Source organism: Mustelus asterias, chromosome 13 (assembly GCF_964213995.1).
Source record: "Mustelus asterias chromosome 13, sMusAst1.hap1.1, whole genome shotgun sequence".
In the NCBI taxonomy this organism is placed as follows: Eukaryota; Metazoa; Chordata; class Chondrichthyes; order Carcharhiniformes; family Triakidae; genus Mustelus; species Mustelus asterias.
The window spans coordinates 9,954,638-9,981,488 of NC_135813.1; the positions used below are offsets into that span (position 1 = coordinate 9,954,638).

Below are 26,851 nucleotides of genomic sequence, written 5' to 3' on the forward strand. Positions count from 1 at the left end.
GGATGTTCAAGATTGAGGTAGACAGACTTTTAATCAGTAAGGGAATCAAAGGGATAAGGCAGGAAAGTGGAGTTGAGGATTATCACATCAGATGAGCCATGATCTCGTTGGATAACAGAGCAGACTCATAGAGTCATAGAGGTTTACAGCAAGGAAACAGGCCCTTCGACCCAACTTGTCCATGCCGCCTTTTTTTTAAAACCCCTAAGCTAATCCCAATTGCCCACATTTGTCCCATATCCCTCTATACCCATCTTACCCATGTAACTATCTAAATGCTTTTTAAAAGACAAAATTGTACCCGCCTCTACTACTTCCTCTGGCAGCTTGTTCCAGACACTCACCACCCTCTGTGTGAAAAAAATTACCCCCCTGGACACTTTTGTATCTCTCCCCTCTCACCTTAAACCTATGCCCTCTAGTTTTAGACTCCTCTACCTTTGGGAAAAGATATTGACTATCTAGCTGATCTGTGCCCCTCATTATTTTATAGACCTCTATAAGATCACCCCTCAGCCTCCTATGCTTCAGAGAAAAAAGTCCCAGTCTATCCAGCCTCTCCTTATAACTCAGTCCATCAAGTCCCAGTAGCATCCTAGTAAATCTTTTCTGCACTCTTTCTAGATTAATAATATACTTCCTATAATAGGGTGACCAGAACTGCACACAGTATTCCAAGTGTGGCCTTACCAATGTCTTATACATCTTCAACAAGACGTCCCAATTCCTGTATTCAATGTTCTGACCGATGAAACCAAGCATGCTGAATGCCTCCTTCACCACTCTGCCCACCTGTGACTCCACTCTCAAGGAGCTATGAACATGTACCCCGAGATCTTTTTGTTCTGTAACTCTCCCCAACACCCTAACATTAACTGGGTAAGTCCTGACCTGGTTCAATCTACCCAAATGCATCACCTCGCATTTATCTAAATTAAACTCCATCTGCCATTCGTCAGCCCATTGCAATCGGGATCTTGATGGGACTCGATGGGCCGAACAGCCTACTTCTGTCCCTATGTCTTATGATTGGGTTTCTGGTTGCAATGAGTGTCAGAGACTTGGTGGAGGAAACAATATTCGTTGTCTCTGCTGTATTTACCACACACTGACTAAATGACCGAAGCGGTTCCACTGTGACGTTGAAATCTGGACTCGTTGGAGAAAATTACAATGCCCTGATGCTGCGTCATGTCAGATTTTTGTTCTGCATTTTCACCCATAACCATTGATGGAGGAGCTTAATTCACAGCTGCTGTGCCAATCGCTTCAAGAATTGTGCTTAATTTCCCAAAAGGTATCAGCCACTGATTTACAAAGTTGGTGCTCAGTTTGACATCTCTTGTTTGTGGGCAGCACGGTGGCACAGTAGTTACCACTGTTGCCTCACAGCACCAGAGACCCAGGTTCGGATTACCGGCTTGGGTTACTGTCTGTGCAGAGTCTGTATGTTTTCCCCGTGTCTGCATGTGTTTCCTCCAGGTGCTCCGGTTTCTTCCCACAGTTCAAAGATGTGCGGGTTAGGTGGATTGGCCATGCTCAATTGACCTTTAGTGTCAGGGGGACTAGCTAGGGTAAATGCATGGGGTTATGGGGATAGGGACTGGATGGGATTGTGGTCGGTGCAGACTCGATGGGCTAAATGACGTCCTTCTGCACTGTAGGATTCTATGATTCTAAAAAGTAACCACGTGAAACAAAACATTTTCTGTGAGTTAGTACTCAGGAAACTATTTTTTAGGGTAGGCTGTTCATACAGTGTAGATAATAGAGGTATTAAAAATGTGTCATCTTTCTTTGAATCTGACCTTTTATCAGTTTTAGAGATACTGGAGATGGGGGTAGGATGTGGGCAGAAGGCTAGTCGCACTGCGTGGGGCAGTTGGTGGCTGGAGGTCACATGGTGAAAACTCCAGGTACGCATCCAAACTGAGTTGGCAGCTCTTGCCCACCATGTCAAGTTATGCCCTCACCCACCACCTATGGCCCCATATGGCCTTTATGCCAAGCTATGCCCTCACTCACCTCCAAAGTCCCTGTGCCAAGCTATGGCATGTCCTTGCCCATTGACCTTAACAAACCTTTACCTCTGCAATCAATTTCATGGAGAGCCAGAACTGTCAATTAAGCAATATTTTCCAGGGGGTGCAGCTGTGTCAGCAAGAGTAATGGATGTCTGGGCTCTCAGCCAAGCCTCATTATGTATGCTTTGCTGAGAGCCACGACGTCCAATGCTCTTGTTGAAACAGGCTTTGTCACTGCCCCACGCTAAAATAATTATTTTTTAACAAGACCATAAGACATAGGGGCAGAATTAGCCACTCGGCCCATCGAGTCTGCTCCGCCATTCAATCATGGCTGATATTTTTCTCATCCCCATTCTCCTGCCTTTTCCCAATAAGCCCTGATCCCCTTATTAATCAAGAACCTATCTATCTCTGTCTTAAAGACACTCAATGCCTGGCCTCCACAGCCTTCTGCGGCAAAGAGTTCCACAGATTCACCACTGTCTGGCTGGAGAAATTCCTCCTCATCTCTGTTTTAAAGGATTGTCCCTTTAGCCTGAGGTTGTGCCCTCTGATTCTAGTTTTTCCTCGCAGTGGAAACATCCTCTCCACGTCCACTCCATCCAGGCCTCGCAGTATCCTATAAGTTTCAATAAGATCCCCCCTCATCCTTCTAAACTCCAACGAGTACAGACCCAGAGTCCTCAACCATTCCTCATACAACAAGCTCTTCATTCCAGGGATCATTCTTGTGAACCGCCTCTGGACCCTTTCCAAGGCCAGCACATCCTTCCTTAGATACGGGGCCCAAAACTGCTCACAATACTCCAAATGGGGTCTGACCAGAGTCTTATACAGCCTCAGAAGTACATCCCTGCTCTTGTATTTTATCCCTCTTGACATGAATGCTCACATTGCATTTGCTTTCCCAACTGCCGACTGAACCTGCACGTTAACCTTGAGAGAATCTTGAACAATGACTCCCAAGTCCCTTTGTGTTTCTGATTTCCTAAGCATTTTCCCATTTAGAAAATAGTCTATGCTTCCATTCCTCCTTCCAAAGTGCATAACTTCACACTTTTCCACATTGTATTCTATCTGACACTTCTTTTGCCCACACTCCTAGTCTGTCCAAGTCCTTCTGCAGCCCCCCGCTTCCTCAATACTACCTCTCACTCTACATGTCTTTGTATCATCTGCAAACTTAGCAACAGTGCCTGCAGATCCTTCTTCCAAATCGTTAATGTATATTGTGAAAAGTTGTGGCCCCAGCACTGACCCCTGACCACTGACCCCGTTTTGGGATGTCTTTGGTTTCCGGTGGAGTGATCATGCATCTAAAGAAGGTAATTGGTACCCATTGAGATCAGTTACCTTGTTCTGGAAAAGGCTTGGAACCTTCAGAGGGAATCATAGAATCTCTACAGTGTAGAAGAGGCCATTCGGCCCATCAAGGCTGCACTGACTCTCTGACCCAGTACCTTGTCTAGTTTCCCTTCCCTGCCCTATTCCTGTAACCCCACACATTGCTGCCATCAGATGTTAGAATGGACCTACCTCACATTAAGTTGATCTTTCTCTACACTCCAGCTATGACTGTAACACTACATTCTGCACTCTCTCCTTTCCTTCTCCCCTGTGTGCTCTATGAACGGTATGCTTTGTCTGTATAGTGCACAAGAAAGAATACTTTTCACTGTATACTAATGCATGTGACAATAATAAATTAAATCAAATCAGATCAATTTAGCATGGCCAATCCACCTAACCTGCACATCTTTGGACTATGGGAGGAAACTGCAGCACCCGAAGGAAACCCACACAGACAGGGGGAGAACATGCAAATGGAGAGAATCGTACCAGGTTTAAATGGCTAAGGCCCTTGAAGCGAATCAAGAGAATAACTGTTCCTGCTAAAGGCTGAGAACAGCCACTGAAGCTTCTTTAATATTAAAGCAGTGGGGTAGTGAAGAGCCATCCCTTTCCTCCCCCACCACCCACCGAGCTAACTTTAAAGATGTAGTCTAAATGATAGGAATGAATGAACATTTAAAAATTAGACAAGCTAAATTAGAAACTTAAAGATTTAAATGTGACAAAAATACAAGGTTTGAGCACTAATTTACTTTTACTGACCTAGCTGATGAAGCCATCTTTTGCGCTCTGGAAGACATCCCGACAGAGCGCAAATTTGGGGAACCAGATAAAGATGACAATCGAGAACCTGTTGAAGTGAGTGAAGAAGCAAAATGATTTTTTAATGAAGCTACTGCTAACATTCCACATACCTACTGATATTCCTGGTAATGATAAAAGCTAAATACTGTGGATGCTGGAATCTGAAACAAAAACAGAAAATGCTGGAAAATCTCAGCAGGTCTGACAGCATCTGTGGAGAGAGAATAGAGCCAACGTTTCGAGTCAGGAAGGGTCACGCCGCTTCAGTAGCCCAATGTAGCATTCAGTTGATGGAACATTATCCAGGGAGAGCCAGACAAACAAGAAGGGCGGCACGGTGGTACAGTGGTTAGCAGTGCTGCCTCACAGCGTCAGGGACCCGGGTTCAATTCTGGCCTTGGGTCACTGTGTGTGTGTGGAGTTTGCATGTTCTCCCCGTGTCTGCGTGTGTTTCCTCCGGGTGCTCCAGTTTCCTCCCACAGTCCAAAGATGTGAGGGTTAGGTGGATTGGCCATGCTAAATTTACTCTAGTGTCAGGGGGATTAGCAGGGTAAATATGTAGGGTTACAGGAGTAGGGCCTGGGTGGGATTGTGATTGGTGCAGATTCGATGGGCCGAATGGTCTTCTTCGGCACTGGAGGGATTCTATGAAGTTCTATTTTCAATCTGTGCTACGTCTACTGATCTGAACAGCGATGGTGACAAGCAAATTAGTCTCATTGGACTAGATTTTAACCTTAGAGGTGGGTAGTGGAGTTGGGAGAAAGTGTTTACAAAGGAAGGGTTTCATTTGAGAGGGCAGCAGCTAATTGGATTCGGTCATGCCTCCCAAAACAGTTTGGAGGTAGGCACAGGGCTGCTCTGTGCCAAGGTCAGCTGGTTATACTGCCCACCTTGGTGCACTGGGACTTTGTTCCAGTTATTCTATTAGCCCTCACATCCTCACACACAGTCCCCATACCACTTCCATGCCAATTCAAAAACCTCTACCCACCCCCATAGCGTTTCATACCTTTCATGACAAACTCTCCAACTTTGTCAACCCACAATGGACCCCTCATACCCACTGTGCCAAGTTGTGCCCCCACCCACCACCTATGGTCCCACACGGCCCTCATGCCAAGCTATGCCCTCACCCACCTCCATGGTCCCTGTGCCAAGCTATGGCATGTCCATGCTCATTGACCTTAATAAACCTTTACCTCTGCAATCAATTTCAAGGAGAGCCAGAGCTGTCAATTAAGCAATATTTTCCAGGGGGTGCAGCTGTGTCAGCAAGAGTAATGGATGTCTGGGCTCTCAGCCAAGCCTCATTATGTATGCTTTGCTGAGAGCCAAGACATCCATTACTCTTGTTGAAACAGCAGTACCCCAGGCAAAACATTGTTAGATTGACAGCTCTGACTCTGAACTCTATGCTTACTTACCCAAGGTTAAGTGGTGTCAAGGGTTTGTGGCTTCTGGTATTAATATTTTAAAGGGCTTGGATGATTAACACTTTTATTGCTTTGTTATTATCGGGTTAATTGGCTCTATGCAGAAAGAGCAGGCTTTGATTGGTCAATTTGATCTTTTGTTCTTTGATTTGTGACCTTTGCCTTTCTTGAATCTTTGCTTCTTCAGCTGACTTGATTAACGTTTTGGTTCACGGACTTTTTTTTAAGGTTTAAAAAACAATACTGCCTTTTAGTCACGATGCTGCCGGAGCTTCCACGGACTCCCGGGAGGACTCTCACGGAACACCATGATTCCGCGGACCCCAGTTTGGGAACCCCTGCTTTAGAGCCTCTCCTGAAAATCAGACAGCCTGGGATGGAGTCGGAGGAATCTTGGAATCGGGACCTGTCTGCCATTTTTAAGGGCTCCCAAGTCATCCTGATTTGGTGAAGATTCCTCCTGGATGTCCCTGGAGAAAAAGCAGGCAGAGTTCCCATTTCTGATTGGGATTTAGAGACTTCTGCCAGGCGGTGCTTGGGCAACGCTAGGGCAGGCTCGGTCTCCGATGCATATCTTTGGGTGACGAGGAGAGATAGGGAATCAAAACTGGGAAAGAAAAAAGACATAATTTGAGAATTCCTTGGCAATTGACTAGCAAATGTGACATGTTTCCCTGACACACCCAAAATCTATTCATTCCAGGGGAGGATGTACAGTCAAATACTATAACAAAAAGACATTATGAAACAAATATGTTATGAAAATTAAGCTGGTTTAATGATTCCTCTGGGGAGTTGCCAACACTCCAGTAATCTGCACATGTGTTCGTTTCAACAGTTTCAGCAGCATATTGAATGTGGGTGATGTTAAGTTAAGCCCCCTACCTGATATGTACACATACACACTGTCTAGATGGAGGCACTGGAAAGTTGATTTATTTGAGCTCCCTACCCTAACCCAGGTGTACAATTTTCAAATTTCATAGTACATTATCACCACTTCTTCAATTTACAGATGGTGGCATTTCTTTGTTCTGCAATTTTCATTGAACCAATCAAAGAGGAAATACAAATAAACTAAACTTGCGGCCCAGCTATAACTTCTTTGTTCACTGTGTGAGTGGTGTTGAAAATGCAAAGCATTCTGTTTGTCTTACCTCTAACTGTAGATTGTTCCTCCGTTTGTTCAGCATCTGTATCAACCAATGTTTCAGATTTACGGCTCCTACAGGTTACAGACAATATGGGATTATTATATATTCAATACGGAACAAGAATTGTAGCATTGGATTACAGAAGTTTAATGTTAGATGCAACGGACCTGTTCCAACTATCTGAAAAGGCTAGTTCAATTGCCATTCCCCATTCCCTATTATGGGTGGCACGGTAGCACAGTGGTTACAGTGCCTTACAGTGCCAGGGACCCGGGTTCGATTCCCGGCTTGGGTCACTGTCTTGTGGCTTCTGATATTAAGTCTGGACGTTCTCCCCATGTCTGTGTGGGTTTCCCCCGGGCACTCTGGTTTCCTCCCACAGTCCGAAAGGTGAGTTGGTTAGGTGCATTGGCTGTGCTAAATTCTCCCTCAGTGTTACCCGTACAGGCGCCGAAGTGTGGTGACTAGGGGATTTGCACAGTAACTGCATTGCAGTATTAATGTAAGCCAACTTGTGACACTTATCAAAAAAAAATTACTTCTCCTTTTTCTAAGTATTTCAAAGTATGTATCCACTTTCCTTCGAAAGGGAAGGAAGGTGGAGTGATAATGTCATTGCACTGACAAAGCCCCAGTCTCAGGGGACATGGGTTCAATCCCACCATTGCAGCTGATGAAATTTAAATTCAATATAAAGCTGGTCTCAGTAATGGTGACCACGATTGTGTTAAAGACCTATATGGTTATTTGCCATCCTAACCTGGTCGAGGCTACATGTGACTCCAGTGGTGGGATCTTTTGGCTCCGCTGTTAATTGATTGATTTATGATTGTCACATATATTGAGATAAAGGGAAAAGTATTGCTTCTTGCGTGCTGTACGGCCAAGTATTCTTGTCAAGGGGGATTTCCTGTTGCATGGACCCCCTGCTGCCGGGAAGCCTGCAGAGGAGGTTTGCCGGCGGCGGTTCCCGCCAGCATTAACAGTCGGAAAATCAAGGAATCCTACAGTGCAGTAGGAGGCCATTTGGCCCATCGAGTCTGCACCGACCACAATCCCACCCAGGCCCTATCCCCTTAACCCCATACATTTACCCTAGCTAGTCGCCCTGATACTAAGGGTCAATTTAGCATGGCCAATCCACCTGGAGTGTGGGAGGAAACCGGAGCACCCAGAGGAAACCCATGTAGACACAGGGAGAATAATTCCAGCCCCAATTTTTAAAAAAATCTATAGCTTGTCCATTATCAACACACTTAGTTATTTTCTTGAAGAACTTGGTTAATGTCAGATTTTCCCAGGCCTATGCGCTGATTGCGTAGCGCAACGGGCCAGGAAATGTCAGCGGGAGGATGTCTCTGGCTAATAGTAATCTTCCCGTGCATTTTTTTGGATGTAATCTGCCTCGCACCGGGAAACATCACAAGGCTGATTGCAATATGCAGAAGGTGCTCTGCATCTAGTTCGTGAGCCCGGGACTCAATTGTCCAGGCTCGCTCAAGTTTCTGCCCCCATCAGTGGAGTTCCACACCAGCCTGGCACCCTGACACTGCCCAATGGGCACCCGGGCACTGTTCATTGGGATCTGGGCAGTGTCCAGTGGGTACGGAGCCTGAGAGGGACGGGGCCAGATGGTGGCAGAGCCAGACCGAGGATTAGGAGCTGAGGGAATGGCGGGAACTCTGCATCGGGGGTGGGGGCTGGTGGTGGGGTCGAGGATCAGAGTCTGGCCATCGGGGCAGGGGGGGGACAATTTGGGGGTGGGGTCGGCGATCGGGTGGCGGGGTGTCGCGCCTGCGATCTGGGGTGGGGGGCAGGAGGGGCAGCAGAGAGGGTCAGGACCAGTGATCAGGAGGCCAGCAATCAGGAAGCCGGCAATGGGAGGGGTGGGGGTGAGGTGCTTGCCAACCAATCTCTCAATATGCTGGGAGATAAGCGCATGCCCCACGCCCCCTCTGCTGTCCAAAGATGTGCAGCTTAGGTGGATTGGCCATGCTATATCGCCCTTAAGGGCCCAATTTTACCATCAAGTTGCGCCTGTTTTCGGGTGCGAAAACTTGGTAAAGTCGAGCGTGAGGCGAGTAGCGCGATCCGTGCCTGCCTCCACGCTGGTTCCCCCTTTACCAAGGCCCGAAAATGGCTGCAATCGGGACCGTGCCTGAAACAGGCACGACGGCCATTGAAATGCATTTGCATGCATTTAAATTGACTTAACGGGTAGCATGACCAAACTTTACCACCGCGTTCGTCTGTCCAGATTCAGTACGAAACAGACATGGTCCGCCAAGGTCCGATTCGGGCGGTCCGGCTTCTGGGGAAGTACGTTCAGAGCTTCCGGCGGCTCTCTGACTCAGATCGGTGGGGTTTTGGTGGGGGGGGTGGGTAGAGGGAGGCGGTCAGATGGCTCCACTCAGATCAGTGGGGAGTGGGTGGGGGGGAAGGGGGGGGCGTCCGCTGCCACTCTGCCTCTGCCCAGTGAGGGGAAAGGGGGGAGGGGGCCATTGCCACTCTGCGGGTGACCGGTGGTGGTGGTGGGGGGGGGCAATGGGGGCAGTGGGCCACGATCAGTCTGAGTAGCGAAGGGGATGGGGGGGGATAAGGGTATGTTAGGATAAGGATAATGTTGTGGGGGTGGGGCAATGTTTGTGGGGGCCAGGGGGAGGCATTACACGGCCCAGGAGCGATGTGGCAGGGGACCGTTTCTCTATCTTTTTTTCACTGCGCATGCGCAGTTGGAGGCGCCGATCGGAGCTGCAGGATTTTGGGTGCGTTAAGCCCCGCCCATAGGCTTCTGCAGCGCGACTCGGAGTCGCTCTTATTTTTTCGGGCAGAGTGCGTATGGGGGCGCCTGAGAACGGGTCTAAAAATCGGATCAGAAACACTCCCAGTTTCAAATCCGCCCAGCACTTAGAGTCAAAATGGTAAAATAGGGCCCTAAGTGTCTCAAGATGTGTAGGTAAGGGGGTTTAGTGGGGTGATGGGGATAGGGCAGGGGAGTGGACCTGGATAAGATGCTCTGTCAGAGAGTCAGTGCAGACTCAATAGGCCGAATGGCCTCCTCCTGCACTGTGAGGATTCAATGATTCCATGCTGCTGTTGGTTTCCGGCCAGTGTGAGTAAAACCATGAAGCTATTCTCACTTACGTTAGTATTTCTTTGATGACACTAATGGCCACATCATCAATGAGAGACTTTCCCTTTCTGGTGGGATGCAGCAGAGTCTCATTTACTTTACTCTCGTGGGTCTGAAATTCGACACGAGTGGCTGTGGCAATTGGTCCTTGGAAGGGGACTTCTGTTAAGGCTGGTTCCTAGGGAAAAGGAAAATGATAAAATGTCTATACAATTATGATGGACAATGGGCTATTTGGGGCATTCTGATAGATTAATGTTGATGAATGGTGTGCCCATTAAAGCTAAAAATAATAAAGCCGTGCTTATATCACATACGGGACCATCACTGTGAACAACTTGCCATTGCTGCTGAACTTGCAACATTTTTACTGCAGGATGAGAATCCAAATGACAAAGCTGGTGATGCACTATCAATCAAGCAAAGACTAGTTTGTATGCAAGAACAAATAGGCTTTTATTCGCAAAAGACTTGGAGCACACCCATGCTGATGAACTGGTCCAGCAACTGAGGCAGGGGGGTTGGGAGCAGTCATTTTTATACCGGGACCAGGGGGGGAGGAGTCTCAGGCAGGGCCGGCAGGGGCATGTCCAGGCATGTCACACACACACACAGGCAATAAGCTTAACAGTGGTTTACCACAGCTGGCACAAAATGCTGCCACCACAAGTGGCCATTTGCCTTTGCCCCAGAATGGCGACAGGGGAATCCACTCCGGAAGAGGATCTTGAGCTCTGGAAGCAGCAGAAATGGGTTACGAAAGGAGATCTATATACTGAAGCTACATCTGCACATCAGCCACTACACCTTTCCTGGAAGGGTCAATGGAAGGGGAAAAACTTGGGTCCCGCACATTTGTTGAAATGTACACACCATGCGTCTGCTTAACAGAAAGCTGACTTCACTGGAAATGCCCTGGTCAGTTCACTTTAATAAATTCTTCTTGTTTCCCTGTACACATTGGGTCGTGCCAAGAGACCATGACGATGTTAGGGATGGGGATCATAGAATCCCTAACGTGCAGAAGGAGTCCATTCAGCCCATCGAGCCTGTACCGACAACAATCCCACCCAAGCCCTATCCCTGTAACCCCATGTATTTACCCTGCTAATCCCCCTGACACTAAGACTGGAATTTTACCGGCACGCCTGCCCCGATTCCCCTTATTTTTAAACAGTGTCCCCCAGTTCTAAATTTTCACCCAAGAGGAAACATCCTCTCCACATCAATGAGTTATCAGGCAGTGTAATTTTGAGATTTCTTTTAGTTAAGAACATATGCACAAACACACACAAATGCATGGTTTTAACTTACCACCAAACATTTGAGATAGATAGCCCTCTTCTCCATCAGGTCCCGAATAATTTTGGCAAAATGATACAGTTCCTCAGGCAACACAAACTGGGGGAGATGATATCACATTTATATTACTTACAGTAACAGAACTCACACTGACTAAGCCTATTTTCACTGTCTCTGTTAAAGAATGCTAATAAAAGACATAGGGTGGGATATTACAGACTCGCTCGACCCGAGACCGGAAAACCCCCCCCGAGGTCAATGGACCTTCCCATTGTCCTCCCCTCGCCTGCTCCAATTCCCATGGCGGTAGAATTCTGGCGACAGGCCGGGATTTTCCATCGTGGCAGGATCCGCTGCGGGAGACTCGGCAGCCGAGCCAAAAGTCTATTGCCTTTCGGTGGGGCCGGATGATCCCGGTGGTGGGCAGGGCTGGAAAATCCCTGCTCCTAGTCCTGAAGTTCCGTAAAGGAGAGTCACTGTTATGAAAATGGTGGCAGAGGCCTGAACCTGGAAATCCTGCCACCAAGCATGGCAGCTACCATTTAAGAGTTTTAACAACATCAGGTTAAAGTCCAACAGGTTTATTTAGTAGCAAATACCATTAGCTTTCGAAGCGCTGCTCCTTCATCAGTGGAGTGGAAAAGTGGAAATGTGGCACATTTCCACTCCATCTGATGAAGGAGCAGCGCTCCGAAAGCTAATGGTATTTGCTACCAAATAAACCTGTTGGACTTTAACCTGGTGTTGTTAAAACTCTTACTGTATTCACCCCAGTCCAACGCCGGCATCTCCACATCATAGCTACCATTTACATAGGGAGGGGAATATGGGGGATTCCAAATTGCAATTCCTTGGTTCACAGATGCAGCTTCACATGTTAAAGCGCAGCTGCCTCAGGCTGACCTGACTTTCATTGATGAGGTGTCCAAAACACAAAGGGTGGAATTCTACCGGCACACCAGACCCGATTCCGGGGGCGGGCTCGGCTCGGAGAACAGCATTCTCCGTTGGCCTTGAGTAGGATCATAAGAACCTCGGGAGGACGTGCTGGTAAAACTTCACCCAAAGTGTGCACTTTAGACCAGGTAGGAGAAAATCTAAAGCTGCCAGAGTTACTTGGAGGGGTAGGGCACCCTTTTGGAGAGGTAAGGTACCCAGGGATAAGCAAGCTGCAAGAGTGTGGGGAATGTTAATTGTCAGAAGGCTTGCAGTTCACAAGGAGAGTGAAGGTGAGGTGTGCAATCGCTACAGAATGAGGATAAGACACGATTAAAGTGGAAAGACAGCAATGGCAATGAAGAGACACAGAATGGTGGCACAGTGGTTAGCACGGCTGCCTCACAGCACCAGGGACCCGGGTTCAATACCAGCCTTGAGTGACTGTCTGCGTGGAGTTTGCACGTTCTCCCCGTGGTTCTCCCCGTGTCTGCGTGGGTTTCCTCCGGGTGCTCCGGTTTCCTCCCACAGTCCAAAGATGTGCAGTTTAGGTGGAGTGCTAAATTGCCACTTAATCATGGTGGCACAGTGATTAGCACTGCTGCCTTACAACTCCAGGGACCTGGGTTCGATTTCTGGCTTGGGTGACTGTGTGGAGTTTGCATGTTCTCCCTGTGTCTGCATGGGTTTCTTCCAGGTGTTCTGGTTTCCTCCCACACCAAAAATGTGCAGGTTAGGTGAATTAGCCATGCTAAATTCTCCCTCAGTGTACCCGAACAGGCACCGGAGTGTGGCGACTAGGGGATTTTCACAGTAACTTCATTGCAGTGTTAATGTAAGCCTACTTGTGACTAATAAATAAATAAGATGTGTAGGTTAGCGGGATTAGTGAGGTTATGGGGATAGCACCTGGGTGGGATGCTCTGTCGGAGAGTCAGTGCAGACCTGATGGGCCGAATGGCCTCCTTCTGCACTGTGGGGGGATTCTAGGGTTCTATGATTAGAGAATTCGGACATGAGAAAAGAAATGTCCATCAGACAGCAACTATTTTTCCCCTTATATCTTTTTCACGAGAGTGCAAGAGAGACTGCAAAAGCTTCCCCAGAAAGCTAGCAATGTCTCTTCTGGGCATTCCTGGTGTGATTTTCAAACACCAGCTTGAGATGTACTTGCCTGAGATTTATTTTTCAATTGGGAGACCTCAGTAAAAGATCAAGATCAGCAACAGAGGGCACTTAAATACACCAAAATGCGCAGGAGAATAGTTGCACAGTGACTATGTCGCCAAACCTTGGTTATAAAAGCCTGGTGCTCAGGGGAGGTAAGAAAGTGGTTAAAAGATATCGACCCTGTAGACCCAATAGCAACGACCCAAGGAAAAACTTTCCAATAATTTCTCACAGGGTTAGGCTCTGACTGAAAATCACTGTTTATGGCCAGAATTCTCCGGCTGTTCACGCCGGCAGGACTCTCTGTTCCTACAACCCAGAATGGAGATTTGGCTGAGCGCCAAATTCTCCATCCTCCCTTGCAGTGGCATTAGGGCGTGAACGGCCGGAAAATTCCGGCCTATCTCTCCAGATGCAGAGCCGAGTTCTCAGGCCAGATTTTCCAGTCACTCTGAGCAAAAGAAATCTCGAGTACGCGGTTTCCTCTGGTGGGGTGGGTGGGACTGATAGAGCCATCAAGGTCTGCTCCACAGAGATCGGGGCGCCACCTTTAAACCCCGATCAGAGCCGAAAATAACCCCCACGGACATGGGGGACCTCCGCCCGCAAGCATCAGGGCGACCCCAACCACCCCCTACTTCACAATTCCTCCCCCTTCTCCCTTTTTACAGGCATGTTCCCCCCCCCCCCAGGCAAATTGCCCCTTTCACTGGCATATGTCCTTGCCACCGCCCCCCTCCACCACACATAAGGGAAACCCCACCCATGCGGCTTTCTAGAAGGCTCATCTCTGGCACTGCCCCTGGCAGAGTTGGCAGTGCCCCCTGTGCCCTGGGCAGTGCCAACCTGGGGAGGGGCAGTGCCAACCTGTGCCAGGGGCAGTGCCAACCTGTGCCAGGGTACAGTGCCAACCAGTGCCAGGCAAGAGTGCCAACCTGTGCCAGGGCATAGTGCCAAACTGTGCCAGGGGATAGTGCCAATCTTTGCCAGGGAATAGTGCCAACTTGCACCAGGGGATAGTGCCAACCTGTGCCAGGGGATAGTGCCAACCTGTGCCAGGAGACAGTGCCCTGGGATTGTCCCTCTCCCCTCAGGTTTATATTTACCTTTCTGTCTCCAGTGGGATTTCCCTGAGCGAAACCCATTTCTAAATCCCTGTTGTAAGCCTCGCTGACGGTTTGAACATTTCGTGAGGGGGGTGGCATCATGTGACAGGGAGGCCCGTTAATACGATTAAAATGTAATCAAATTTATATTTTTATTAGCATCACAAGTTGGCTTACATTAACACTGCAATGAAGTTACTGTGAAAATCCCCGAGTCGCCACACTCCAGCGTCTGTTCGGGTACACTGAGGGAGAATTTAGCATGGCCAATGCACCAAACCGGCACGTCTTTCGGACTGTGGGAGGAAACTGGAGCACCCGGAGGAAACCCATGCTGACACTGGGGGAAACGTGCAGACTCCACACAGACGGTGACCCAAGCTGGGAATTGAACCCAGGTCCTTGGCGCTGTGAGGCAGCAGTGCTAACCACTGCTGCCACAAATGTATTTAAATGATGCCCGTGCCCATTACGAGGTACGGGGAAAATCGGGAAATGAGATCTCGCCGGTGGCAATCTCGTTTCACAGTCTCGTGGGATTTTGAGCCTTCGTCGCAGTTTACGCTCGCAGCAGACACGGGTGCCAAATCGGCCCCTGCGAATAGTACAAGTGCTTTTACACTACAGGAGTACAGTCAACAAAAGATACCCGATTCTGCCTCTGTTAGCTGATACATTATCGTCTCAATGACACAGGAAACAGACAGCTTTTGTGATCCATGTGGGTTTGTGAGTGTGCTGCTGGATTAAAGCCAGAAGGTTTCAACAAACTAAGTGCAGGGATTTGGTTCTGTGGTTTTGCTCCCAGTGTCTCCATATTGCACGGTGAGGTCATATGTCAAGGGCCAGTTCCCTGGACTGAATGTAAAAAGATATAACTGTCTACGAAGGTAGACCACAGAAGGTAGACCTCCTACGACCACATCACAATACACTAAAGTGTAAAGCTGGAATGGAGCGGCACAGTTGCACAGTGGTTAGCACTGCTGCCTCACAGCTTCGGGGGCCTGGGTTCGATTGCCGGCTTGGGCCACTGTCTGTGTGGAGTTTGCACATTCTCCCTGTGGGTTTCCTCTGGATTCTCCGGTTTCCTCCCCCAGTCCAAAGATGTGCGGGTTAGGTGAACTGGCCATGATAAATTGCCCCTTAGTGGTGCGTATGTTAAAGGGATTAGCAGGGTAAATATGTGGGGATAGGGATAGTTGTTGGTGCAGACATAATGGGCTGAATGGCCTTCTTCTACACTGTAGGGTTTCTATGATTCTTTCCATCATATTGGGGAGTTAGCAGTCTATCAGAAGTGATTGTCATATTTTGATGGTGATCCAGGAAGGTCCTGGTGGTAAAAGAGGGGAACAGTCAACAGCGTAAAACAGAGAGGGAAAATAAATCACATACTGGCCTCAAACATAGAGTAATGTTTCCAAAAAAGAAGAGTTAATTCCAGTAGAAATTGCACTCACCTCTTTGTCCAGATTGGGGTGAGCACATGCATCTATCTTCCTTTCCAATTGCTCGAGGTGGGAAGTTATATCCAGGGCTTGTCTGTTGCTGAGGGCTGCCTGCAATGTAGCCATGTTAATTTAATATGAAATATCTCCCGAGAAGAGCACCTTTAGCAGCTCCAAAGCTAGCCTGGCTGAGATCCAGTAAACCAGCACAGACTGGGGATCAAACCGCGTCTGTCCCAGAGTGTACTGCACCCCAAGCAAGAAGGGAAATTATGAGTATTCCTTTCATTTCTGCATTCCCCAAGTAAAATTAGTTGGTACAGGAAGAGACTTTGTTGGGGTTGACTATGGCCAAGGCAGCTACCTATAGCCACATACAACTGAAGCACCACGGATTGAACATTATGGGACTTGACCAACTTGAGGCATTATGGGACTTGACCAACTTGAGGCATTATGGGACTTGACCAACTTGAGGCATTATGGGACTTGACCAACTTGACCATCACATTCCCATTACTGCTCAGTCACTACAGTCACGGACTGTCAAACTTGTTCAGCAAGGCCTCTCTCATCAGCACGCAGGAAACCGACTTTTTAAAAAATTCATTCATGGGACATGGGTGTCGCTGGCTGGCCAGCATTTATTACCCATCCCTAGTTGTCCTTGGAGGGCATTTGAGAGTCAACCACATTGCTGTGGCTCTGGAATCACATGTAGGTCAGACCAGGCAAGGACGGCAGATTTCCTTCCCCAAAGGACATTAGTGAACCAGATGGGTTTTTCCGACAATGGTTTCATGGTCATCAGTAGATTCTTAATTCCAGGTATTTTTTATTGAATTCAAATTCCACCACCTGCCATGACAGGATTCGAACCCGGGTCCCCAGAGCTTTGGCTGAGTTTCTGGATTAATAATCTAGCGATAATACCACTAGGCCATCGCGCTCACCCAAAATTCATTCATGGGACATGGGCGTCGCTGGCTGGCCAGCATTTATTGCCCATCCCTAGTTGCCCATAGAGAGCAGTTAGTTGAAAGTGAACCACATTGCTGTGGGTCTGGAGTCACATGTAGGCCAGACCAGATAAGGACGGCAGATTTCCTTCCCTAAAGGACATTAGTGGGAACCTGATGGGTTTTTCCGACAATGGTTTCATGGTCATCAGTAGATTCTTGATTCTAGATTTTTATTGAATTCAAATTTCACCATCTGCTGTGCAGGGTCCCCAGAGCATTACTCTGGGTCTCTGGATTACTAGTCCAGTGACAATACCACTACACCACTGTCTCCCACTGCTAAAGGAATAGGCCGGGGTGTGATTGAGATAACAAAGTCCAGAGTATAATGATTCATTGTGAAAGCCCAAAGACAATTAATGTAAGGGGGTGAATTTTACTGTCCCGCCCGCCATGGGAATCGGAACTCGCGAGGGGCAGATCATGGAAAAGTCCATTGACCTCAGGCAGAATTTTCCGGTTTCAGGGCGAGTGCCACTGTAAAATCCCACTCATGGTGTCTGGTACACAGTATGGGACAATCCAGAGCTGTCCACGAGCTAATCACGATGCCAAATTGTTAACTTGACTGGATATGTATATAATCCATTAATATTGCGATTTGTTTGTAGTCAGCTGGGATGGGCTGAAGTAAATGTAGAAGAATGTGTGATTTTCTTTGTGCAGTGGGGCAGTCGCTTGGTGGGCCCAGCTATTTGTTTCCCACAAATATGTAAAATAAAAGCCATTTGATGATCTGAACAGACCTGAGAGTTGAGTGAATTTAAGTCATTCTTCGGGGGCACGGTGGCACAGTGGTTAGCACTGCTGCCTCACAATGCCAGAGACCTGGGTTTGATTCCCGGCTTGGGTCACTGTCTGTGTGGAGTTTGCATGTTCTCCCCGTGTCTGCGTGGGTTCCCTCCGGGTGCTCTAGTTTCATCCCACATTCCAAAGATGTGCGGGTTAGGTGCATTAGCCATGCTAAATTGTTCCTGAATGTCCCAGGATGCGTAGGTTAGAGGGAATGGCGGGGTAAATATGTGGGGTCACGGAGATAGGGCCTAAGTGGGATTACTGTTGGTGCAGACTCAATGGGCTGAATGGCCTCCTTCTGCACTGTAGGGATTCTATGATTCACCAACAACTTAAATTTGGTTTTCGCAACATGCCCACCTTAACAGCCCATTGACTCAGAAAGCGTCTCTTACCTCAGTTTTAATTCTTGTTTGAGTGTTTGTCAGAAATCGTTTAATTTTCTCAATGAAGATCAGATCTGCTGTGTAACGCACAAATTTGTCTTCAACCTCTTTGATCACTCCAGTGGACTTTTTGAAAGAATAAATGAAAGTAACATATTCAAGATCACACTGTGATTCACAATTCATTAGACTTGCTTGCCATGAACGGTTGATGATCTGAAGGGGATATAGGGGTAAAATAGACCTGTCCTCAGCTATAGGGCGGGATTTTCCATGCCTGCCGCGGCATATTTTCTGGCAGCGGAGGCAGCTCACCATTGGCCAGAGGCGGGGTCTTCCAGTCCCGCTGATATCTATGACGATCTGTGTTGTTTGCCCACCCTGCTGCCGGGGAGTCCGCCACCGGTATCACCAGGAACATAAGAACATAAGAACTGGGAGCAGGAGTAGGCCATCTGGTCCCCCCGCCATTTAATAAGATCATGGCTGATCTTTTTGTGGACTCAGCTCCACTTACCCGCCCGCTCACCATAACCCTTAATTCCTTTACTGTTCAAAAATTTATCTATCCTTGCCTTAAAAACATTCAATGAGGTAGCCTCAACTGCTTCATTTTGCAGGGAATTCCACAGATTCACAACCCTTTGTGTGAAGAAGTTCCTCCTCAACTCAGTCCTAAATCTGTTCCCCCTTATTTTGAGGCCATGCCCCCTGGTTCTACTTTCACCCGCCAGTGGAAACAACTCCTCTGCTTCTATCTTATCTATTCCCTTCATAATCTTATATATTTCTATAAGATCTCCCCTCGTTCTTCTGAATTCCAATGAGTGTAGCCCCAGCCTACTCAGTCTCTTTTCATAAGCCAACCCTCTCAACTCCGGAATCAACCTAGTGAATCTCCTCTGCACCCGCTCCAGTGCCAGTATATCCTTTCTCAAGTAAGGAGACCAGAACTGTACACAGTACTCCAGGTGTGGCCTCACCAGCACCTTATACAGCTGCAACATAACCTCGCTGTTTTTAAACTCCATCCCTCTAGCAATGAAGGACAAAATTCCATTTGCCTTCTTAATTACCTGCCGCACCTGCAAACCAACTCCATGAGATTCCTGCACAAGGACACCCAGGTCCCTCTAAACATTTCTGGGTGACTGGTGAGAGCACCAATCAATGGGTCCTGTGGTGGTCAATTGTGCAAGCACTGATTCTCATTCTGAGTGGAATCTGGCAAACCCGAGGCATCTGAAAAGCTTCTCTCAGGCCAGGAAACTGGGAGAGGTCATGATCGCAATGACCTGTAATCAACTGATTTAAATACATCGCCTTCGGTGGGACTGGAAGATCTCGCTGGTGGAAAGGGTTGGAAAATCCCACCATGGGTTCAGTAGGATATTTGCAGTCAAACTCAGCTTTCTCTTTCAAATGCTGACAGGGCTGCTGTGCATTTGCCAGCCTTTGCGATTTTCCCTTTTATCTCTGCCGCTTGATTGGCATCTGGCTCAGTACATGGCCGCACGCATGCCATGTTGTGGAGGGCAATAACCTAGGCGTCCCCATTTTGCACCAGAAATATTCAGATTGGGCAGATCAAGATGTCAGTCAGCGTATACTACTGATTTGAGACTAGACCTATTTTGATCCCCACTGTTTCAGTTAATGCGCTCTTAACCAAGCCAAGCTGAGCATGAGCGACTCTCCCACCAATGCTATTGAAGGGCATCATCTTCCAACTTGTAGGTGAGTTCCTTTTTACTATCCACTTGCTATTCCTGAGTTAATGTCATCTCATAGCTGAGATGACAAGTTATCTTCGGGGGATGGAACCAGAGCTCGCTGAGGAAGCCAGCTGCAGGGCTCTTGGGGTGCCAGTGCGCAGGCGCCCCAATCACCCAGCGCTCTCCTGCCACCTCCCCCCGCGGACATTGGACTCCACCCCCCAAAACGCCTATCGCACCCCCCCCCCCCCCAATCTGCAGAGTTCCTCCTTCCCCTGCCGATCAGCCCTATCTGCAGAGTTCCTCCCTTTCCCCTCATCTATCGCCACCCCTGCAGAGTTCCCATCCATCCCAATCGCCACCTGGGCAGAGTTCCTTCCTCCCTCCCTCTCCGATCACCACCCCAGCTGAAATCCCATTCCCGTCCCCACGTCATAGCTCTACCCCCACTATGGCCCCACCCCCTTGCATAGTTAAGATGTCCAGTGGACAATGCCAGGGTGCCTGGTGGTCATTGTTCGGGTGCTGGGCAGGCAGTGCCAGGGTGCCAGGCAGGCAATGCCAGGCTGGTGCTGCCACTTGGGCAATGCCCAGCCCTGCCACTGACCACCTAGGGGGCCTCAATGACCTCCAATCCCCCCGGCAAGGCCATCACGAAGGGGTAAAGGTAAGTGATTCCAGACAATAACATCTTGGATTCGTTAATGACATTTAAATGATGTCATTAATATTTAAATCAGCTTTGCGCCCGGAAGCCGATTTCGCCGGCAAAACAGGACCGGTAAGGTCAGGGGAGGCGAGAAACCGGAAACCTTTCTTGTCGTCCGCCTCTCACCCGATCTTACCACCTCACCTCACTGAAAGTTGGTGAGAAGAGGTCGTAAGATCAGACCCTCAGCCTATTTCACATATGCATCCACATTGAGACATGGCAACTGATTGGACTGAGCTTAAATAAGCCTTTTTTCAGGCCAATTTTGTTCTAAATACATTAAAAATAATGACATCTTATTTAATAGTCAGTATGTACCTGTTCTAAGGATAGGGCCTCCATTACTTCTAAATCAACCATAATTGTCCCTTCTGTCTTGGCAATGTTGGTGGCTTTCTGCTCCACTTTCTCGTTGTATGCTGAAATTTCTTGTGGTGTATAGTTACCACCTTCTGCAAATAACCTAAAAGTCAGAGCGTCACACAGCACACTATTTGTTAGAAACTGGAAAAAGGCTGAGCATCTGAATCTCTTATGCTGGATCGATCCTATCTTCTCAACTTCTAATGGTATCACCTAATAATTCATTAATTGCCTATATACCCCCCACCTAAATTCTGGGTTTCAATGTCGTGTCTTAGAGGATAGCAACGGCTTATATTGCCATAGGAGCAATGGAGATATGAGGATAAGTTTTATCACGCAATTAGTAGTTAGGATCTAGATTGCACTACCTGAGACTGTGGAGGAGGCAGATTCGATCATGGCTTTTAAAAGGGAATTGGATTGTTATCTGAAAAGGAAGAATGTGCAGGGATATGGGGAGAAGACCGCCAAGTGGCATTGGGTAAATAACTCTTTTGGAGAGCTGGCCTAGAATGATGGGCCATTTGGCCTCCTTCTGTGCTGCAATGAGCAGCTTTATTCCACAGGTCTGTTATCAATTGTACTTCTACATTTTAAACTTGTGCACCCTAGCATTCACAGCCTTTCAACCATTCTCCCTGCCAAAAGACTAAATGGTCACTTCTGTAGCTTCTCCTCTTAACTCAGGTGTCGAATCGCAGCTATCAACTTAGTTGCCCTTCGCTGGACCACCTCCACTGCATGGATGTTCTCATACTACAGTGACTGCTCTAGAACTGTACATGATACTCTAGGAAGGAGCAGAAGAAATGACTGTGGAAAGACCTTTGCTGTATTCTCTAACTATACAGCCCAAGGTCTATTTGATTTCTTTCCTGCTACTGTGTACCATACTGATCTATCCACCAGTATCCCCAAATCTCTCTGCAATGCCATGTTCTATGGGGTACCAACGGCTTATATATAGCTTATATTGCCATTGGAGCAATGGAGATATGAGGAAAAGCTTTGTCGCGCAATTAGTAGTTAGGATCTAGATTGCATTACCTGAGACTGTGGAGGAGGCAGATTCAATCATGGTTTTTAAAAGGAAATTGGATTGTTATCTGAAAAGGAAGAATGTGCAGGGCTATGGGGAGAAGACCGCCAAGTGGCACTGGGTAAATAACTCTTTTGGAGAGCCGGCCCAGAATGATGGGCCAAATGGCCTCCTTCTGTGCTCGAATGATCTTATGATTCTGTGACTCCTTTGCAATCTCATGACTTTGCATTTGTTCATCATCCAAGACCAGACCCTTAAGTTTTTGGTTAGATCCAGTTGGGATAAAAAAACATTTTATTTCAAATGGTCGAGGTTCAAGACACATGCTCAGTGGCTAATGCCTCAAGATTCTACGGGTTTTGATCAAATATAAAGAAACTTTACAAGGTCAAAAAGAAACAACCTACAATACATATCTTATGGTCTAACAGTCAGGGTTAACACGAGTTACATGTGAATCATGGCTGTGTTTGCTGCTAACGCCGTGTATGCACAGTTGTACACTGACGGCAGACCCAGATTAGCAGCTGCCATCTTTACAGGGGGCAATGTGCAGAAGAGCTCACTCGTGGTCATCACTCTCACTGACAGCAGGCGGGGGAAATGTTGTAAATTTCTATCCTGGACTGACAATGATGGATTTTGGAAACTCCTTTTCTGGGGGGTTTGAAGGGAAGGATTTTCAGATGAGAAAGTAAAATAATTTTCTTGTGGGATATTTTTACTCATTCATGTTGCTCAGTGTTTCTGACCTCCGTCTCATTATCTCAGTAATGTAAGTGGATTATAGGTTGCTGTGAATGTTAGGCTATATTCCCTCTCCTCATTCTTCCACTGCTTGAGTTCCAGGCTGCAGACCCCAGCAGTGATGCCATTCCATTTCTCATAGAATACAATCCCTGCAGTGCAGAAGAGGTCTGCACCAACTCTCTGACAGAGTATTTTAAGCAGTGCCTCTTCCGTGCCCTATCCCTGTAACCCTGCATATTTACCATGACTAATCTATCTAACCTACACATCTTGGGACACTAAAGGGCAATTTATCATGGCTAATCAACCTAACCTACACATCTTTGGAGTGTGGGAGGAAACCGGAACACCCGGAGGAAACCCACACAGACGCGGGGAGAATGTGCAAACTCCAGACAGACAGTTACCCGAGGCTGGAATTGAACCCGGTGTTCCTGGAGCTATGAGACAGCAGTGCTAACCACTGTGTCACCATGCCACCCATGCTGGTCCACGCATGTGTGGACCAGTACGCCTGCACTGAGGGGTGTCAGTGGCCATCTAGCTTCACTGGGCTGGGACTGCTGCCAATTTCATCAAGCTCAAATCTTCCCAGTTACACCGAAATATGAATGGCTCCCAGAGCTTCTTCTGTGTCCTAACCCTTTCCAGCATAGAGCCTGTGACCTTCTGCCACTTTCTCAGCTCCCCAGGACTTCTCCTGAGCCCTAATTCACAGAGATATCAAATGGCTCCCAAGACTTCTCCTGAGCCCCAACTACACAGAACCAGCTAACAGCAACACCTTTATTGCATGGAGCCTGCTAACAGCAGCATCTTTCCGGTATAACCTTTTCCCTTATTTCAGAACACTCACACTCCCAAGCAAACACACAAGTAAATTGAAACCTCTAACTTACTTTAGCTTCACCCATCTCCATGACAAAGTAGCCTTCCAGGGCTCACTGAATGCTTTAACATTGATTGTAGCTCTATCACCCAAAACATGCGTGGACCAGCATGGGTGACATAGTGACACAGTGGTTAGCACTGCTGTCTCATAGCTCCAGGAACCCGGATTCAATTCCAGCCTCGGGTCACTGTCTGTGTGGAGTTTGCACGTTCTCCCGTGTCTGCGTGGAGTTCCTTTGCAAGCAGTGTAGACAGCTCATCTCCAATTCTCCCACTAAGCAAGCTCACTTGCTGTTTTATGATCTTATCTTTCTAGCTGTTAAACCTTCAAGTCAACACAGCCCCAACCTTTTAAGTGTAACAGTCTCCAAGCTTTGATTGCATTTATCTCATTTTCTACAGTTAAGCTTTAATTTTCCCAGAGCTACAATATTACCATGAGCCACAAACTAGGTATTTACAACATAAAATACATTCTAATTGTGCACACACTTCAAAAATATCTTTCAAACTTGATTGCACAAACGCATTTTGTGTAGGACTCCCACGGCTGCTAGACAAAGCTAACTTTTGTCCCTGCAACTTAGGAAGGACTTGAATGCAGAAACCCATCTCTCGCCCATAAGTCTCAAAACTGGAACCCTTCATTAATAAGAATTTTACACATCCCACTTGGGGCGGCACGGTAGCACAGTGGTCAGCACTGCTGCTTCACAGCTCCAGGGACCTGGGTTCGATTCCCGGCTTGGGTCACTGTCTGTGTGGAGTTTGCACATTCTCCTCGTGTCTGCGTGGGTTTCCTCCGGGTGCTCCAGTTTCCTCCCACAGTCCAAAGATGTGCGGGTTAGGTTGATTGGCCATGCTAAAAATTGCCCCTTAGAGTCCTGAGATGCGTAGGTTAGAGGGATTAGTGGGCGGATATGGGGGTAGGGCCTGGGTGGGATTGTGGTCGGTGCAGACTCGATGGGTTGAATGGCCTCTTTCTGTACTGTAGGGTTTCTATGATTCTATGATGTGCCCAAAGCTTAGAGTTCGTGACCGAGTCGAGTTCCATCGGTATTTTTTCCGTCAGTACCTGAATGATTTGATGAAATGTGTATTGTCATCCCGCAATTTTGCTTGAGATTTGTCCATCATATTCTGAAAGTTGCGAAGTAATTTGTTGACAGAGTCCATGTATTTATCTTGCCTGCTGTGTAGGGAGTTTAGCAAAGAAACCAGCCTGGGATAAAGCAAATAAAAAACAACTGATTATGTAACAAATAAATCCGGAGAACAACACTCTGACCTTAACGACAGGAAGGACAAGAGCCTGAACACCGTAGGGACGTTATCAGCCTTCAACTCACACACCACTCTGACCTGAACATGAATTGCTGTTCCTAAATTGTTGCTGAGCTAAGGTCCTGAATGAAAACAGAAAATGCCAGAAAAACTCAGTCGTTCTGACAACATCTGTGGAGGGAGAATAGAGCCAATGTTTCGAGTCAGCTCTGATGAAGGGTCATACTGACTCAAAACATTGGCTCTAATCTCTTGATAGACGATAATATCTGTATTATTACATAACACATTCTGTTAAAGTGTGGAACAACTCCGGTGTTTAGCTAACAATTTGTCATGGATGAGTCAAAAAGTATACACGTTCAAGGATACACTCTGTCTACACTTCCCGCTGCCTTGGCAAAGCAGCCAGCATAATTAAGGACCCCACGCACCCCGGACATTCTCTCTTCCACCTCCTTCCATTGGGAAAAAGATACAAAAGTCTGAGGTCATGTACCAATCGACTCAAGAACAGCTTCTTCCCTGCTGCCGTCAGATATTTGAATGGGCCTACCTCGCACTAAGTTGTTCTTTCTCTACACCCTAGCTATGTCTGTAACACTACATTCTGCACTCTCTCCTTTCCTTCTCTATGAACGCTATGCTTTGTCTGTATAGCGCACAAGAAACAATACTTTTCACTGTATGCTAATACATGTGACAATAATAAATCAAATCAAATCAAATCAAAAGGATAATTCTCTCACAAATGTCCCAACATTCTGCCTCATGGAGAATGAATTGTGGGCCATGGTCTTCTCTCTGTGATACCTGAATGATTCCCCTCCCCACACCACCTCCGCCAACATCCTACCAACGATACCCACCCCCAACCCAGCCACCACTGCCTACTGATTTCAGGTGTGCTCTCTGAGCGGAGGCGGGGTATTTCTCTAAGGGCAAGGTCAGTTGGCTCATGGTAGCATTCATGTCCCTGAGTCAGAAGGTTCTGATTTCCAAAGGTGTGAACCACTGTTGGTGGTGCCACTGGCCCTCTCAAGTAAATGAGAGGCAATATCCCAATAGCATCATGCAAAAGAGGAACAGGCAAGTTGTGCTGTGTCATTTGTCCCTCCTCTTTTCTGGGCCAACATTCATCGCTCAACCACCAAAAACAGATTATGGCACACTTGGAATACTGTGTATAGTTCTGGTCTCCCTTTTATAGAAATTATATTATTAAACTAGGAAGAGTGCAGAAAAGATTTACTAGGATGCTACCGGGACTTGATGGTTTGACTTATAAGGAGAGGCTGGATAGACAGGGATTTTTTTCCCTGGACCGTAGAAGGCTGAGGGGTGACCTTATAGAGGTCTATAAAATAATGAGGGCACAGATCAGCTAGATAGTCAACATCTTTTCCCAAAGGTAGGGGAGTCTAAAACGAGAGGGCATAGGTTTGTGGTGAGAGGGGAGAGATACAAAAGGGTCCAGAGGGGCAATTTTTTCACTCGGAGGGTGGCATGTGTCTGGAACAAGCCGTCAGAGGTAGTAGTAGAGGCGGATACAATTTTCGATAGTTACATGGGTAAGATGGGTATAGAGGGATATGGGCCAAATGCGGGCAATTGGGACTAGCTTAGTCGTTAAAAAAAGGAGCAGCATGGACAAGTTGGGCTGAAGGGCCTGTTTCCATGCTGTAAATCTCTATGATTCTATGAGATTATCTATTTATCTCATGCGCCGTTTTGGAGACCCTGCAGTTGGCAGATTAATTACCATCGTACAATCTTCCTTCTGAAACCTTCAACTTTTAAAATCCAAGCTTAGTGCCAACTACACTTTAGTCTCAGGATGTTGGCATCATTGATTGGCCAGCAGCTCTCGAGGGCGGAGCAGCCACCCACGGAGGGGCATAAGTCCCACTCTCAGCTATTCCGGCCTGCGCTGGCGTGTTGTGGCTGCGGGGTGGACATCCTTATGGAATGTCAATTGTGGATTAACTTTTCTATCGGGGGTGGCAGGGGCAAGTA

The 26,851-nt window shown here is 47.4% G+C and overlaps 1 protein-coding gene across 1 annotated transcript in view; it reads right to left on the minus strand.

Moving 5' to 3' along the window:
* LOC144503046 (coiled-coil domain-containing protein 180-like) overlaps nt 1-26,851 on the minus strand; it is an 88,816-nt gene that overhangs the window by 21,431 nt on the left and 40,534 nt on the right. The window contains exons 18-25 of the mRNA XM_078227548.1: nt 24,627-24,773; nt 20,821-20,965; nt 18,085-18,201; nt 15,885-15,983; nt 11,222-11,308; nt 9,919-10,085; nt 6,778-6,845; nt 4,143-4,230 (exon numbers count right to left, since the gene is read on the minus strand). Coding sequence (XP_078083674.1) covers nt 4,143-4,230; nt 6,778-6,845; nt 9,919-10,085; nt 11,222-11,308; nt 15,885-15,983; nt 18,085-18,201; nt 20,821-20,965; nt 24,627-24,773 — 918 coding nt within the window. The remainder of the gene's footprint in view (nt 1-4,142; nt 4,231-6,777; nt 6,846-9,918; nt 10,086-11,221; nt 11,309-15,884; nt 15,984-18,084; nt 18,202-20,820; nt 20,966-24,626; nt 24,774-26,851) is intronic.